At 42.2% G+C, this 12,696-nt stretch overlaps 1 protein-coding gene across 2 annotated transcripts in view; it reads right to left on the bottom strand.

Moving 5' to 3' along the window:
- stard13a (StAR-related lipid transfer (START) domain containing 13a) overlaps nt 1–12,696 on the bottom strand; it is a 155,585-nt gene that overhangs the window by 121,514 nt on the left and 21,375 nt on the right. For both annotated transcript variants that reach the window (XM_037547337.1, XM_037547341.1), the window contains exon 3: nt 1,311–1,341. In XM_037547337.1, coding sequence (XP_037403234.1) covers nt 1,311–1,341 — 31 coding nt within the window. The remainder of the gene's footprint in view (nt 1–1,310; nt 1,342–12,696) is intronic.

Raw genomic sequence — 12,696 nt, forward strand, 5'->3', positions numbered from 1 at the left:
CTGAGTCCACCTCCTCTTCTTTAACAGCTCTGTCAGTGTTTGGGAACTGAGGAGACGCTGCTGCAGCTCTGACAGTGAAATGTTTTCTGTTCTTATTTGATTCAGGATTTCAGCTGATCGTCAGTTCAGTCTCCTAGTTTTTTTTTCATTTCATAATGTGCCAAATGTAATTAGTGGTGACCGTTCTGGACTGCAGGCAGGTCAGTTTAGCACCCGGACTCTTTAAATAGGGAGCAGTGCTGCTGTAATACATGCAGAATGTGGTTTTACATCATCTTGCTGAAACAAACAAGTCCATCCCTGAAAAAGACGTCGAATGGACGGCAGCAGATGTTCAGCGTTAATGGAGCCTTCACAGATGAGCACGTCACCCAGGCCATGTGCACTAATGCCCCCAAACCATCATGAATACTGGCTTTTGAACGGGGCACTGATAACAAGCTGAGTGGTCTTCAGCCCGGAGGACACAGTGTCCATGATTTCCTAAAGAATGTCAAATGTTGATCCGTCGGACCGCCGGACACTTTTCCACTTCCCCTCAGTCCATTTTAAATGAGCTCAGGCCCAGAGAAGGTGGCAGCGTTTCTGGATCCTGTTTATATTTGGGTTCTTCTTTGTGTTTTAGAGTTTAACAGCGTTTGTGGAGGCAGTGATGAACTGTGTTCACAGACAGTGGTTTTCAGAAGTGTTTCTGAGCCCATGCAGTGATTTCCACTACAGAATCATGTCTGTTTTTAATGCAGTGCTGCCTGAGGGCCCAAAGATCACGGCCAGCAGATACTGGTGTTCAGCCTCGTCCCTCACAGACAGAGATTTCTCCAGATTCTCTGAGTCTTTAATGATGTTCTGCACCGTAGACGATGGAAAGCAGAAGCTCTTTGCTGTTTTATGTTGAGGAACGTTCTTCTTGCACTGTTGTTCTATTTGATGGTGCCGTCTTCCAGAGAGCGGTGAACCTCCTCATCTTTACTTCTGAAAGACTCCGCCTCTCTGAGATGCTCTTTATACCCAGTCATGTTACTGACCTGCTGCCAATCAACCACCAGGTGTTTTTTTAGCATTACACAACATTACCAGCCTTTTGTCCCCCGTCCCAACTTTTTTGAAACATGTTGCTGATATCAAATTCAAAATGGGCACAAAATTCTCAGTTTTAACCTTTGATTTGTTGTCTTAGTACTATTTCCAATTAAATATAGGGTTTAAATGATTTGCACATCATTGCATTTTGTTTTTATTTACGTTTTGCACAGCTTCCCAACTTTTTTGGAAAAAGGGCTGTACATACAAATAAAGTCGGTTCCACTTACCTCCTGTTCTAGTGTTCATCTTAAGCCCCAGCTGAAAAGAAGCACAAAGAAAAGTGTGAATTACACAAATACCAACACACAGAGAGAGCATGGACAATCTCACTGTTTGACCACATATTACACTTACAAGTTCGGGACAAAGTTGTTTTCAATGTAGACTGTACTGTATGTAGTTTGTAGTTTCTGCCCCAATAACCACAAAAAGTTCTCAGCTGGTTTTGGGATTTTCCAATAAATGAACTGAGCTACAAATATATATCAAATAAATACACTGTGTGCACAATTATTAGGCAAGTCTTATTTTTGAGGATTATTTTTATTAATGACCAGCTGCAGCGCTCTCGGTTAATCCAAACTGTTAATAAACCTCAAACATGAATGTTTAAGAAAGTAAAAGTGAAGTTTTGGCTTTCTAAGGAGAATCTATATCTATATGTGCACATTTACTGGGAAACTATAATGGTGCAGAATTATTACGCAGCTAAATGAAAAACATTTTCCCATCTCACTTTATTTTCATCTGTTCAAGTGAGAATTATAAACAAACAACTCAAAACTTTCCAATGAACATTTCTGAGAAATAAAAAAAAAAGTGACCAGTACAGCCGCCCTTCTCTTCAGTAACAGTGATAAGCCTTCCATTCATGGAGTCGGTCAGTTTCTTGATCTGTTGACGATCAACTTTTTGTGCAGCAGCAGCCGCAGCCTCCCAGACCCTGTTCAGAGAGGGGTCCTGTTTTCCTTCACTGTAAATCTCCCGTTTAAGAACTGCCCACAAGTTCTCAGTAGGGTTCAGGTCAGGTGAGGAAGGGGGCCACGTCATAAGTTCTTCATCTTTAAGGCCTTTACTGGCGAGCCATGCAGAGGAGTACCTGGATGCATGTGATGGAGCATCGCCCTGCATAAAAATCATCGTCTTTTTGAAAGATGCAGATTCTTCCTGGACCACTGCTTAAAGAAAGTGTCTTCTAAAAACTGGCAGCAGGCTTGGGAGTTGATTTTGAGCCCATCTTCAACCCGAAAAGGTCCAACCAGCTCATCTTTAGTAATACCAGCCCATACCAGTAGCCCACCTCCACCTCGCTGGCCTCTGACTCGAAGTGGAGCTCTGTCCCGTTACTGATCCCGTCCATCTGGTCCGTCAAGAGTCACTCTCGTTTCATCAGTCCATAAAACCTCTGAAAAATCTGTCTTCAGATCTTCTTGGAGCAGTCTAGACACTTCAGCTTATGTCTTGTTCAGTGGTGGTCGGGTTTCAGCCTCCTTACCTCGGCCACGTCTCTGAGCGCTGAACATCTCGTACTTCTTGATACTCCAGCTAGGCTGCAGTTCTGGAATATGACAGAACTGGAAGATAATGGGTTCCTGGTAGCTTCACGCTCGATTCTTCTCAAATCCTTGGCAGTTATTTTGCGTCTTTTTTTCTCAGCACGTTTCTTGCGACCCTGTTGACTATTTCCAACAAAACGTTTGATGGTTCTGTGATCTCGCCCCAATATCTCAGCAATTTCAAGAGTTCGGCATCCCTCTGAGAGACTTTTTCATTTTTAACTTTTCAGAGTCAGTTCATTCTCTTTTTTGGCCCATTTTGCCTAAAAAAGCTGCCTAATAATTATAAACACACCTTGATACAGGGTGTTGACCTCCTTAGGCCACACCCTCCCTCATTACACAGATACACATCACCTGCTATGCTTAAATCCATTAAGCCTTCAAGTTTATCCAGCTTGGAGTTAGAAAACATGCCTAAAAATGATAATATGGTCAAAATACTCACTAGTCTAATAATTGTGCACACAGTGTACGTCCTAATTGGTGAAAGTCATTTAAAATACCAACAAGAAGGTCCCAACTGATATAAAACCCTTGTGGTTATTGTTCTGTGTGTGTCGTGCCATGCTGTTTTAATGCTCATGCTCAGTTGATGTTTTTGCTGATACCAATAAAACAGTGGGTCATTAATATTGTCCAATATTAAAAGCCAACCAACATATCATTTGGGCTCTATCAACTAGCAGTGCTTGACTTGTTAAAAACAAACAAATAAATAAATAAATTTTATTTTTGGAAGTGATTCCTTTTCAATAAATTGGTCAATCTAATTCAACATTTTTGGAACACACAATGTAAAAGTTTAACGGTGTTATAAACGGAAAAAAACTTTTATAGAAATGTTTCATTAATAATTCTACACAATTTAATCTCATCACATCTCAACATAAAATGCTACATTGCCACATATTAAGAACAATCGCTTACGTTTTCTTTCTGAAGGCCATAGTGGACTGTTTATCTGGGCTTTGTGCATTTAGAGGTACAACATCTGAGTCAATCACTGACATTGCATGTAGAGGAGATGACTAGAGAGTCGATTTCAGTCATATGTCAATGATTCACTGAATCAGATGTTTTATTTACTGAAATGGAGAGTCTCAAAATAATTAGTTTGGGAAACTGAATCACTATTAGCAACAATCATGAATATAAAGTCACTGTTTGAGATGAGCAGCAGTGAGCAGTGATTGTGTTTTTAACTGCTTTAAAATGACGTCAGACTCAGGAAAACGTCCTTCACATGTCCTTATTAAAGAAGGCCGAGAGGAAGACGTCGTGCTCTGAGACGCATAAGCTGGACGTCCGTCCCGCCGCCGTCTTTTAAAGATCAGAGCATGAACTTCGTCTCCTCTGCAGACCAGTTTCTGCTCCGCCGTGTTGAACGGTATAAACTCTCACTGTGACGCGACGCACATGCAGAACTTAAACTTTCCGATAGGGAATGTAATCGGATACAGGCGCTTACACGGATATTATTCCTCTATTTAATGGATTATTTACAGGATTACCCACCTCATTCAATTGGATAGAAATTGTATTCCGAAAGGCCTCAATCGGACTACACTATTCCGATTGAGCTGTATACATTGACGTATTCTATTCCAATTGAGTCAAATTATTAATGGATTATTAGGCTGCATGTAAGCTATTTTCATAAAATTTCCAGACATATGGACCAACAGACATGGTCTACAATTACTTGAAAACAAATCTGTTTCCTTTTCCTAAAAAAATGACCAATTTGGGAGATACAAGGTTTTGTTCAGACAGTGACAATATGCTTCACAACTCCTCCATTCCAGGTCCAAAACTAAAGAAGCCACCGGCGTGCCACAGGGGTGGGTGTTGGGGCCAGTATGCTTTTGGAGAGCTGACACAGACGTTCCAGTTCACAGCGTCCAGGAATGCTGATCTCACGCCTCTAACCAGCTTTCTCTTTCATTGATTTAAGGCATCAATTACACAATGAGCACAAGCAGACAGAGGGCTCCTACACAGCGATCAATAGCAAGTCTATTTCCAGCCGAGAGCTTTACTATGATGGATTCATCTTCTCTGTGTGCACCAAGAGACAGACAGACAGCCAGCCACATTCAGCTCTAACCCAGAAAAATGTATGAGATAAATCACTGAAGGACCACAACCAGCTCTTCAATTTGTATTTGAGGTTGAATAGGTCAGTAAGTAGGACTGTCCACTGTAACTATTTTAACTGTTGGGTCAAATTTCTGTTGTATAATAAAATCCTGAAGGGCTCTCCTTAGACTTCATATACAGCTTTGGTTTGAGTGCTATCACTGTGAATGTTAATCACCAACTTCTTTCGTTTTTTTATGCTTTTAATTCTCCCCTTTAACGATGGGGTTAAGTTCCAGCTCTGAAAACACTGACATTTGTGGGGAGTTTATTTCTGGGCCATAGTTGCATCTCTTTCTATGCTATTCTCAGGAGTGTCTGTGTGCTGCTCTAGTTCGGAGAGGGATGAAGGACGTTGTGCTGGTTAAAGTTGTAATACGCCTCTGATGTGACCCAGTTATAAGCCCAGTGCATGGCTCCACCTCAGCTTTACACAAAAATACCCTACAGGAAACACCATCCCTCTAACATAGATCAAGAGCGACTGACAATAAACCACGGAAAACGTTATTCGAGACTGAGCCGGGCAAACAAGAGGAGTTTATTTGCAGGGAAAGCAGCAAAGAATCTGGTGTTCTATGGTTTTCCAGACTTTAGCAGTCGGATCGAGCTGAACCTAACTGACAGAACGAGAGCCTGCTGTCTCTTTCTCTCAAACTTACTAAATAAACTAATTAAAAAATAATAATTTTTCACACAAGACACATTGGGTTCCATTTTCCATGACTTTATAAGCCAAACCTGTGATATAAACATCACTAATTGCTCTTTAATGGGCCATACTGGCATTAATTTAATTTAAATAACATGAATTTAATAAATTATATCAAAAAATATTAAAGATAAGAGGCAGCTGGCTGTTTAACACAAGTCATAAAATGATACTACAACATTTTGGTACATATGTAGCAGCAGCAATCATATACAGCAGAAGTGAAATTACCTGACTCGCCTCAAAAAATTAGACAATCGCCTTAACAAAAGTCTAGCAATTACAATTGTGCATCCATGATATACACATTAATATTTATATCGAAGAAACCCTCATATCTCCAAAGCGGTAACTTTACAGGAGAAGAAAAAAACATAGATTACTTTTAATGTAACTCAATGGAACCAGACGTCTTTCCAAGTCATTTTGGGTCATTTCTTTTGGTCCTTTCTTTGTGAAATTTACATACAATGTAAACAATAAGAGGAACTTTCAAATTATGCCAGAAACTGAAAAATGGAAAATGGTAATACGTTTTCTTCCGAAGCAGCACAAATACACTATATTTCCAAAAGTATTCGGTCGTCTGGCTTCACACGCATATGAACTTGAGTGACGTCCCATTCTTAATCCATAGGGTTTAATATGATGTCGGCCCACCCTTTGCAGCTATAACAGCTTCAACTCTTCTGGGAAGGCTTTCCACAAGGGTTAGGAGTGTTTATGGGAATTTTTGGCCGTTCTTCCAGAAGCTCATTTGTGAGGTCAGACACTGATATTGGACGAGAAGGCCTGGCTCACAGTCTCCACTCTAATTCATCCCAAAGGTGTTCTATGGGGTTGAGGTCAGGACTCTGTGCAGGCCAGTCAAGTTCTTCCACACCAAACTGGCTCATCCACATCTTTATGGACCTGCTTTGTGCACTGGTGCGCAGTCATGTTGGAGCAGGAAGGGGCCGTCCCCAAACTGTTCCCACAAAGTTGGGAGCGTGAAATTGTCCAAAATCTCTTGGTGCTGAAGCTTTAAGAGTTCCTTTCACTGGAACTAAGGGGCCGAGCCCAGCTCCTGAAAAACACCCCCACACCATGATCCCCCCTCCACCAAACTTTACACTCGGCACAATGCAGTCAGACAAGTACCGTCTCCTGGCAACCGCCAAACCCAGACTCGTCCATCGGATTTCCAGACGGAGAAGCGTGATTGGTCACTCCAGAGAACACGTCTCCACTGCTCTAGAGTCCAGTGGCGGCGCTTTACTCCACTGCATTCCACGCTTTGCATTGCACTTGGTGATGTAAGGCTTGGATGCAGCTGCTCGGCCATGGAGACCCATTCCATGAAGCTCTCTACGCTGTTCTTGAGCTGATCTGAAGGCCACATGAAGTTTGGAGGTCTGTAGTGATGGACTCTGCAGAAAGTTGGTGACCTCTGCGCTCTATGCCCCTCAGCATCCGCTGACCGCTCTGTCATTTTACGTGGCCGACCACTTCGTGGCTGAGCTGCTGTCGTTCCCAATCGCTTCCACTTTGTTATAATCCCACTGACAGTGGACTGTGGAATATTTAGTAGTGAGGAAATTTCACGACTGGAGAGCGACCCATTCTTTCTAATGTCTGTAGAAGCAGTCTGCAGGCCTAGGGGCTCGGCTCTATACACCTGTGGCCATGGAAGTGACTGGAACACCTGAATTCCCTGAATGTTTTCTAATACATTGTTTTTGTTACATTTTGCACAGCATCCCAACTTTTTAAGCAATGGGGTTGTACTATGGTTCTGTCTTACAGGCCCTAGTACATCTGGAAGGCTTGTGAACCGTAATCCACTTTTCTTTGGACTAACACACACCACGCATCTGCTTTTAGGAGCCCGCTGTGGTCTTCATTTAGGCAGCCAGGAAGCAAAACGTTACCGAAGAAATGTGGATCACCAGGCCGGATGACTCGCAGCTCTTCACCCAATTGAATTAACTCATTTCTCCACCATGTTTACGCAGCCCAGGGGGAATAATGGAGCCCTTTAAGTGCATCGATCCAGGAGCGCACCGTGACCTGGTCATGCGCGTCCACCACAGCTGTTTTCTCAACCCCAGCAGCGGGGGAGCACAGCAGCCTGGTTTGATCTGTTTGCTTGCAGATGGCTGGACTGAGAGCCAGGCCATCCACGCCAGGCACTCGCACAGCTTACACACTGCTCTGATGCACATTTGGACAGCTGCGTTTTATCAGTCACAGCTGAAGGAAAAATAAACCCGAGCTGCAGAAGCCTGGTTTGATCCCACGGCCTGCAGCTCCACCACGTACATCCAAATACGCACACATACACTTAGGCATGCATGTGCTGGGAACCTTCCTCTACAGGACACTATATACAGAATAATGACTGGACACTAATAGACACTCCAGCCAAAACACAACAGGATATTCAAAATATAATTTAACCGTATTTTAGTCAATGCAGTTTAAATGTCTTGTGATACATACACTCTTCTCAGCTCTGTAGGGCTTCAGAGGTTCTTGTGCACTCTTTAAAGTAAAGATTACAAATGGTTCAAATGGTAGAAAAAACTTTAAATCAGCTCAACACCTTTATATAATATAGAGGTTTAGTTTTTAAAATGGTTCTTCTGACTCAAAAGTGTGTTTTATGAAATCACTCCAAACAAAAAAACAAACAAAACATTTGCCGCTTTTTTGAAAAACTGATAGCAAGCTTAGATTAATGGCTGCAACACTGGTCACTCTACTGAACCCTGAACCAGTCATCGGACTTAAATTCCAGTTGAATTCCAATGACCGGCTGATCACCCTTACATGGACAGTCTGAAAACCAATGACTCAGCTGTGAACGTCAGCGTAGTCTATACACTTAGTCTTGTACTTTCTTTGGTTGATTTTACGTGATACACACACCGTAACGTTCTGACCACCTCCTCGTTTCTACGCCCACTGTCCACTTCATCAGCTCCACTTACTGTATAGCTGCACTCTGTAGTTCTACAGTTACAGACTCCACTCAGACCAGCACAACACACACTAACACACCACCACCACGTCAGTGTTACTGCAGTGCTGAGAATGACCCACCACCCAAACAGTACCTGCTCTGTGAGGGTCCATGGGGGTCCTGACCACTGAAGAACAGGGTAACAGAGTATCAGAGAAACAGATGGACTACAGTCTGTAACTGTAGAACTACAGAGTGCAGCTATACGGTCAGTGGAGCTGATAAAGTGGACAGTGAGCGTAGAAACAAGGAGGTGGTCAGAACGTGACGCCTGACCGGTGTAAATGATATAAGTGATATAATCCACTCAAATTCTTATAGCTCAATCATATTTACCACAAACCCTCACCTCTCGTTATCAACATGCCTTCCCGAACAAAACAGAATGAAAAAAATCAGTAGTTGAGTATAAAGGCTATGTTGTATTTGGAATAATATCCTATTGGTGTGGACATAAAGCACATGACTGGCTAGCAAATGGTGTTTTAATAAACATCAAAGGCTGAAGAACAGTGATGATAATCGCTTCTTTGAGCCTACGTTTAATAATAGTCCACAACATTTCAGCCCCTTTGACCAGATTTTAGACCTCCCCAGGTCCACACACACACACACACACACACACACACACACACACACACACACACACACACACACACACACATATACACAAACAAAAAGAAGACTTGAGAGGAGGACTGGGCTGCAGGCTGGTAGGCAAACAGAAAGCATTCCATTCCTCAGTATTACGTCTTTGCTCCCAGGAGAAGGCCCTGACTCACACCAGCACGAGAGTCACACGCTTAAGAAATGTCACAAGGCATCACAAGGGGTGCTACTCAGCGCCATGTGTGATCTGTGGTGCACACTCAACTTAGTTAAAAGATCACACTAAATCATCACACTGTGACCTTGAGAGACGAAGAGACTGTTTACTCAGAGCAAATGGGTTTAATTCTTCAAGGGCATCGCCTGGACTGGGGGAGAAGAGCACAACTGCAAGAAAAACTTGGTTTTTTTATCAAATATCGAAATTGTTTCAGGAATTTAAGGAGATAGATCCTGAATCAGCACTCTGACATTCCAAGCAAAACACTATATCGCCAAAAGTATTCGCTCGTCTGCCTTTACACGCATATGAGCTTGAGCAACATGCCATTCTTCATCCATAGGGTTTAATATGATGCAGTCAGACAAGTACCGTCTCCTGGCAACCGCCAAACCCAGACTCGTCCATCGGATTTCCAGACGGAGAAGCGTGATTGGTCACTCCAGAGAACTCGTCTCCACTGTTCTAGAGTCCAGTGGCGGCGCTTTACTCCACTGCATTCCACGCTTTGCACTGCGCTTGGTGATGTAAGGCTTGGATGCAGCTGCTCGGCCATGGAAACCCATTCCATGAAGCTCTCTACGCTGTTCTTGAGCTGATCTGAAGGCCACATGAAGTTTGGAGGTCTGTAGTGATGGACTCTGCAGAAAGTTGGTGACCTCTGCGCACTATGCCCCTCAGCATCCGCTGACCGCTCTGTCATTTTACGTGGCCGACCACTTCGTGGCTGAGCTGCTGTCGTTCCCAACCGCTTCCACAAATTTATTTCAAGCAGTTACTGAATAATTAGCCTTGACTGGATGGACAAACCAAAATATACCCTGGTGAAACTGTCTGTCATTAATTCTTTATAAATATGATATTATTACCCCCGACAAGGTCACAAAGACCACTCAAAGTGTTTTGGAATGAGAAGAAACTACACAAGTCTCCTTCTAAGAGGTATTTATATTTATTTAGCATGACACAATCATACGGACCACTGAAACGTGTCAAATACATCTTATATCTAAGCGTAAAAGTTATAGTACTAATTTAAAATCAGATGCTCCTATAAACAAAACTAAAGCCTCTTCTCAGCAATGGAAATGCATAATTGGGTATCGTCAGCATAGCTATGAATACTTATACTATGCTTCCTAATGATATGACCTAGAGGTACCATGTACAAAGAGAAAAGCAAAGGCCCTAAGACTGAACCTTGGAGGACTCAAGAAATGGCAAATCTTTATGACGAATAATTTCCAAGTGAACCGCCTATCAGTTAAATATGATTTAAACCATTCTAACCATTTAGACACCAAACTGTGCCCGAGAGGCCGACCCAGCATTCAAGAAGCTGGATTAAAATCTTGTGGTCAACAGTATAAAAAAAGCAGCCCCAAGATCTACTACTACTACTACTGTGCATGGACAAAACCTACAATTTATACGCTTACACTGTACTAAACTGCTTGGTCCAAAAGCCATGCGGTGATTCAAAACAGCATGCTGTGCGTCTACGGACCGAGCAGCAATGCTGAGAAACCGCACTACAGCAGCTTTGCTAACTTGTGCCACACTGGGCACTGAAACTCAAACCAGGCAGCAATGAACGAGAACCAGGACGGGCATGAGCAAGTGAGCTAATACTAATATCAGTATTGATGCATCTCTAATAAATAGTATAGCAAAATGATAACAATAATACTGAGCCTGGATTCTTAAGAGCTCCTCTTAGTCAGAGTGGGCTGCTTCTTTCTGAGAGGAAGCAAGAAGGGAGTGCTCAAAAAGCCTTCACTAAATTTAGCACTCAAGAAGTGAAACTCCACTAGAGGCATGAGTCAAGAACAGAGGTCTTTAATTAAAATCCAATAAGGTCCAGGTTCGGTCAGATTTCAACAACATTTACTGAACGTCAGATCAAATAAAGTCCAGTTCGGTCAGATTTCAACAACATTTACTGAACGTCAGATCAAATAAAGTCCAGTTCGGTCAGATTTCAACAACATTTACTGAACATCAGAACAAATAAAGTCCAGTTCGGTCAGATTTCAACAACATTTACTGAACATAAGATCAAATAAAGTCCAGTTCGGTCAGATTTCAACAACATTTACTGAACATCAGATCAAATAAAGTCCAGTTCGGTCAGATTTCAAAAACATTTACTGAACATCAGATCAAATAAAGTCCAGTTCGGTCAGATTTCAACAACATTTACTGACCATCAGATCAAATAAAGTCCAGTTCGGTCAGATTTCAACAACATTTGCTGAACATCAGATCAAATAAAGTCCAGTTCGGTCAGATTTCAACAACATTTACTGACCATCAGATCAAATAAAGTCCAGTTCGGTCAGATTTCACCAACATTTACTGAACATCAGATCAAATAAAGTCCAGTTCGGTCAGATTTCACCAACATTTACTGAACGTCAGATCAAATAAAGTCCAGTTCGGTCAGATTTCAACAACATTTACTGAACATCAGATCAAATAAAGTCCAGTTCGGTCAGATTTCAACAACATTTACTGAACATCAGATCAAATAAAGTCCAGTTCGGTCAGATTTCACCAACATTTACTGAACATCAGATCAAATAAAGTCCAGTTCGGTCAGATTTCACCAACATTTACTGAACATCAGATCAAATAAAGTCCAGTTCGGTCAGATTTCACCAACATTTACTGAACATCAGATCAAATAAAGTCCAGTTCGGTCAGATTTCACCAACATTTACTGAACATCAGATCAAATAAAGTCCAGTTCTGTCAGATTTCACCAACATTTACTGAACATCAGATCAAATAAAGTCCAGTTCGGTCAGATTTCAACAACATTTACTGTCAGTTTCCTCTTTTTAGGTCACGTCATGTGGAATAACTTCCCTCTGACTCACTTTCTTCTCTGACTGCTGTTTCTCTCCTCGTCCCTCCCCTGTGTGGCGTCACTCACTCCAGTCTCAGAGCTCATCGTAATGCACAGATCTGATTGGCTGAGCAGCGTCACGTGTGATATTTACAGCACATGTGATTGGTCTGAGAGTCTCCGGCCACTAAAGCCACCGCAAAGTCTAGAAAAGTTACGCTGATTAGAACAGGACCACCCCATCCAAATTATAGAATTCTCTATAGTTTATCAGTTATAAATCCAGGTCCGGACTCGGACTACAGTAAGCCTATTAGTGACCTTGCTGAAGACATTGCTGAAGAAAGAGTAAAAGTTAACGAACATAGTTAACGAAAAACGCTCAAGAATAGACAAAGAACTCAATAAATGGGAGGATGTACACACACACAGCCTGCGCCACACCTGCACACCCACTGAACCACATGGTCAGAATGACATGGGAAAGAGTGATTCAAGGCCAAAGGGATGTATGTAAAC

Source organism: Pygocentrus nattereri, chromosome 18, assembly GCF_015220715.1.
Source record: "Pygocentrus nattereri isolate fPygNat1 chromosome 18, fPygNat1.pri, whole genome shotgun sequence".
Classification (NCBI taxonomy): Eukaryota; Metazoa; Chordata; class Actinopteri; order Characiformes; family Serrasalmidae; genus Pygocentrus; species Pygocentrus nattereri.